General features: G+C 41.1%; 1 protein-coding gene across 1 annotated transcript; it reads left to right on the plus strand.

Annotated features, from left to right (window-relative positions):
* Positions 1 to 1462: 1462 nt before the first annotated feature.
* Positions 1463 to 2229, plus strand: LOC130975821 (F-box/kelch-repeat protein At1g30090-like). The gene is made up of 2 exons (XM_057900553.1): positions 1463 to 1936; positions 2107 to 2229. The coding sequence occupies exons 1-2, from the start codon at positions 1463 to 1465 to the stop codon at positions 2227 to 2229; spliced, it is 597 nt and encodes a 198-aa protein (XP_057756536.1).

Here is a 2229-nt window from a genome sequence, read left to right on the forward strand (position 1 = left end):
TCAGACCGGAATAGAATCCATTGATTCTTTTGGCGTCTGTCACTAACGCCCCGCCCTCAGGAGTTTGAAGCACGTCGCAGTCATTCAGTCATTGAATCCTACTCAGAATACCACAGACAAGGTTTAGACCTTCCGGATTCTTGAATGCCGCCATCAGGTCCTGCCTATACCACGAAGACTCCGATTAAAGAATCCAAGAGATATTCACTAAGCCTCAGATGCTTGTAGAACAAGAATGGTTGTCAGTCACTTTGTTCATGAGTGAGAATGATGATGAGTGTCAATCATCACCTTCATCAAGTTGAAGAACAAGTGATATCTTGGACAAAGAACAAGTGGAATTGAATAGAAGAACATAGTAATTGCATTAATACTCGAGGTACAGCAGAGCTCCACACCTTAATCTATGGTGTGTAGAAACTCCACCGTTGAAAATACATAAGAACAAAAGTGATCATTGGTTTCGGCCCCAAAGAGGGAACCAGAAGAACCAAGATGAAAATACAATAGTAAAAGGTCCTACTTATAGACAACTAGTAGCCTAAGGTGTACAGAAATGAGTAAATGACATAAAAATCCACTTCCGGGCCCACTTGGTGTGTGCTTGGGCTGAGCAATGAAGCATTTTCGTGTAGAGACTCTTCTTGGAGTTAAACGCCAGCTTTTATGCCAGTTTGGGCGTTTAACTCCCATTTTGGTGCCAGTTCCGGCGTTTAACGCTGGAATTTCTAAGGGTGACTTTGAACGCCGGTTTGGGCCATCAAATCTTGGGCAAAGTATGGACTATCATATATTGCTGAAAAGCCCAGGATGTCTACTTTCCAACGCCGTTGAGAGCGCGCCAATTGGGCTTCTGTAGCTCCAGAAAATCCACTTCGAGTGCAGGGAGGTCAGAATCCAACAGCATCTGCAGTCCTTTTGAGTCTCTGGATCAGATTTTTGCTCAGATCCCTCAATTTCAGCCAGAAAATACCTGAAATCACAGAAAAACACACAAACTCATAGTAAAGTCCAGAAAAATGAATTTTAATTAAAAACTAATAAAAATATAATAAAAACTAAACTAAAACTACTAAAAACATACTAAAAACAATGCCAAAAAGCGTACATATTATCCGCTCATCAGGGTCCCGCCGTGGGGTCCTTAGTGATTGCTATTTCAGATAAAGCTGAGATTTTTTCTATGTGCTGCTTCTAAACTTTTGCCTTTTTGTAAATTGGTATCTCTGTGCTCCAAAGTTAAATTCTTTCAAGTTGATGGTAAAGTTACTGGCTTTATGGTGAAGTTGCTTTCATAAAGTCAGGGAATTTTGTGTTTGTTGAGGAGGATTTGGATTTTGGGGGGAATGAAATCAAGTTTAGTTGTGAAAGGGAGGGTTTAGGTGAGGTGTGTATTTAGATGAGAAAGGTATTGGATCCTCTCACTGGAAATTGGCGCTCTATCGCCAGCATAGGAACCAATATGGCATCTTATGATGCAGCAGTTCTCAACGGAAAGCTTCTCGTCAACGAAAGCTGGTTATGGCCCTTTTATGTCTCTCCAAGGGGACAAGTCTATGATCCCAGAACAGATAATTGGAAAAACATGGCTGTTGGACTTAGAGAAGGCTGGACCGGTTCAAGTGTCGTTGTTTATGGCCACTTGTTTGTTGTCTCTGAGCTCGAAAGAATGAGGCTAAAGGTCTATGACACGGAAACAGACTCCTGGGATGCCATAGATGGCCCCCCTTTGCCTGAGCAAATATGCAAGCCTTTTGCTGTCAATGCTTGCAATTGCCATATTTATGTCGTGGGCCGAAATCTTCATGTTGCTGTTGGTCATATCTCTAAACTGCTTCCAGACGAAAATTCTGACGAAAAATGGAGCTTCAGTGTTTGGTGGCATGTAATCGATGCACCGGAGAGTTTATCTGATCTCACTCCTTCAAGCTCTCAGGTGCTGTTTGCATAATTTTTCTTATTCTCTCAGATCTGTTTTCTCCATATGTAATTTCTGGTAAGTTGCTGATTCTATTTGAGAGTGTAGCAATTTTTTCAGAATTATAAGGAGTTCTTACATGTTCTTCATAAATTGCACAATTTGGACTGGTTGAATTGTGAACTGAGCCTGTGAAATTGGATTTGTGCTCTGTTGTTGGTGAATATGTCGCTGAATTGCTTGTTGAATCTGAATTTGCTGCTTCTGGATTTGATGAAGTATTGTTGATTGGAAATGCAGAAGGGGATTAA

The sequence above is a fragment of the Arachis stenosperma genome, chromosome 4, assembly GCF_014773155.1.
Source record: "Arachis stenosperma cultivar V10309 chromosome 4, arast.V10309.gnm1.PFL2, whole genome shotgun sequence".
Taxonomy (NCBI): Eukaryota; Viridiplantae; Streptophyta; class Magnoliopsida; order Fabales; family Fabaceae; genus Arachis; species Arachis stenosperma.

What these genes read in the sequence shown, in the direction of transcription:
- LOC130975821 (XM_057900553.1), top strand. Translation starts at nt 1,463, where the DNA reads ATGGCATCTTATGATGCAGCAGTTCTCAACGGAAAGCTTCTCGTCAAC. An exon ending in TCACTCCTTCAAGCTCTCAG is followed by an intron (nt 1,937 to 2,106) that starts GTGCTGTTTGCA and finishes TTGTGAACTGAG; the next exon opens with CCTGTGAAATTGGATTTGTG.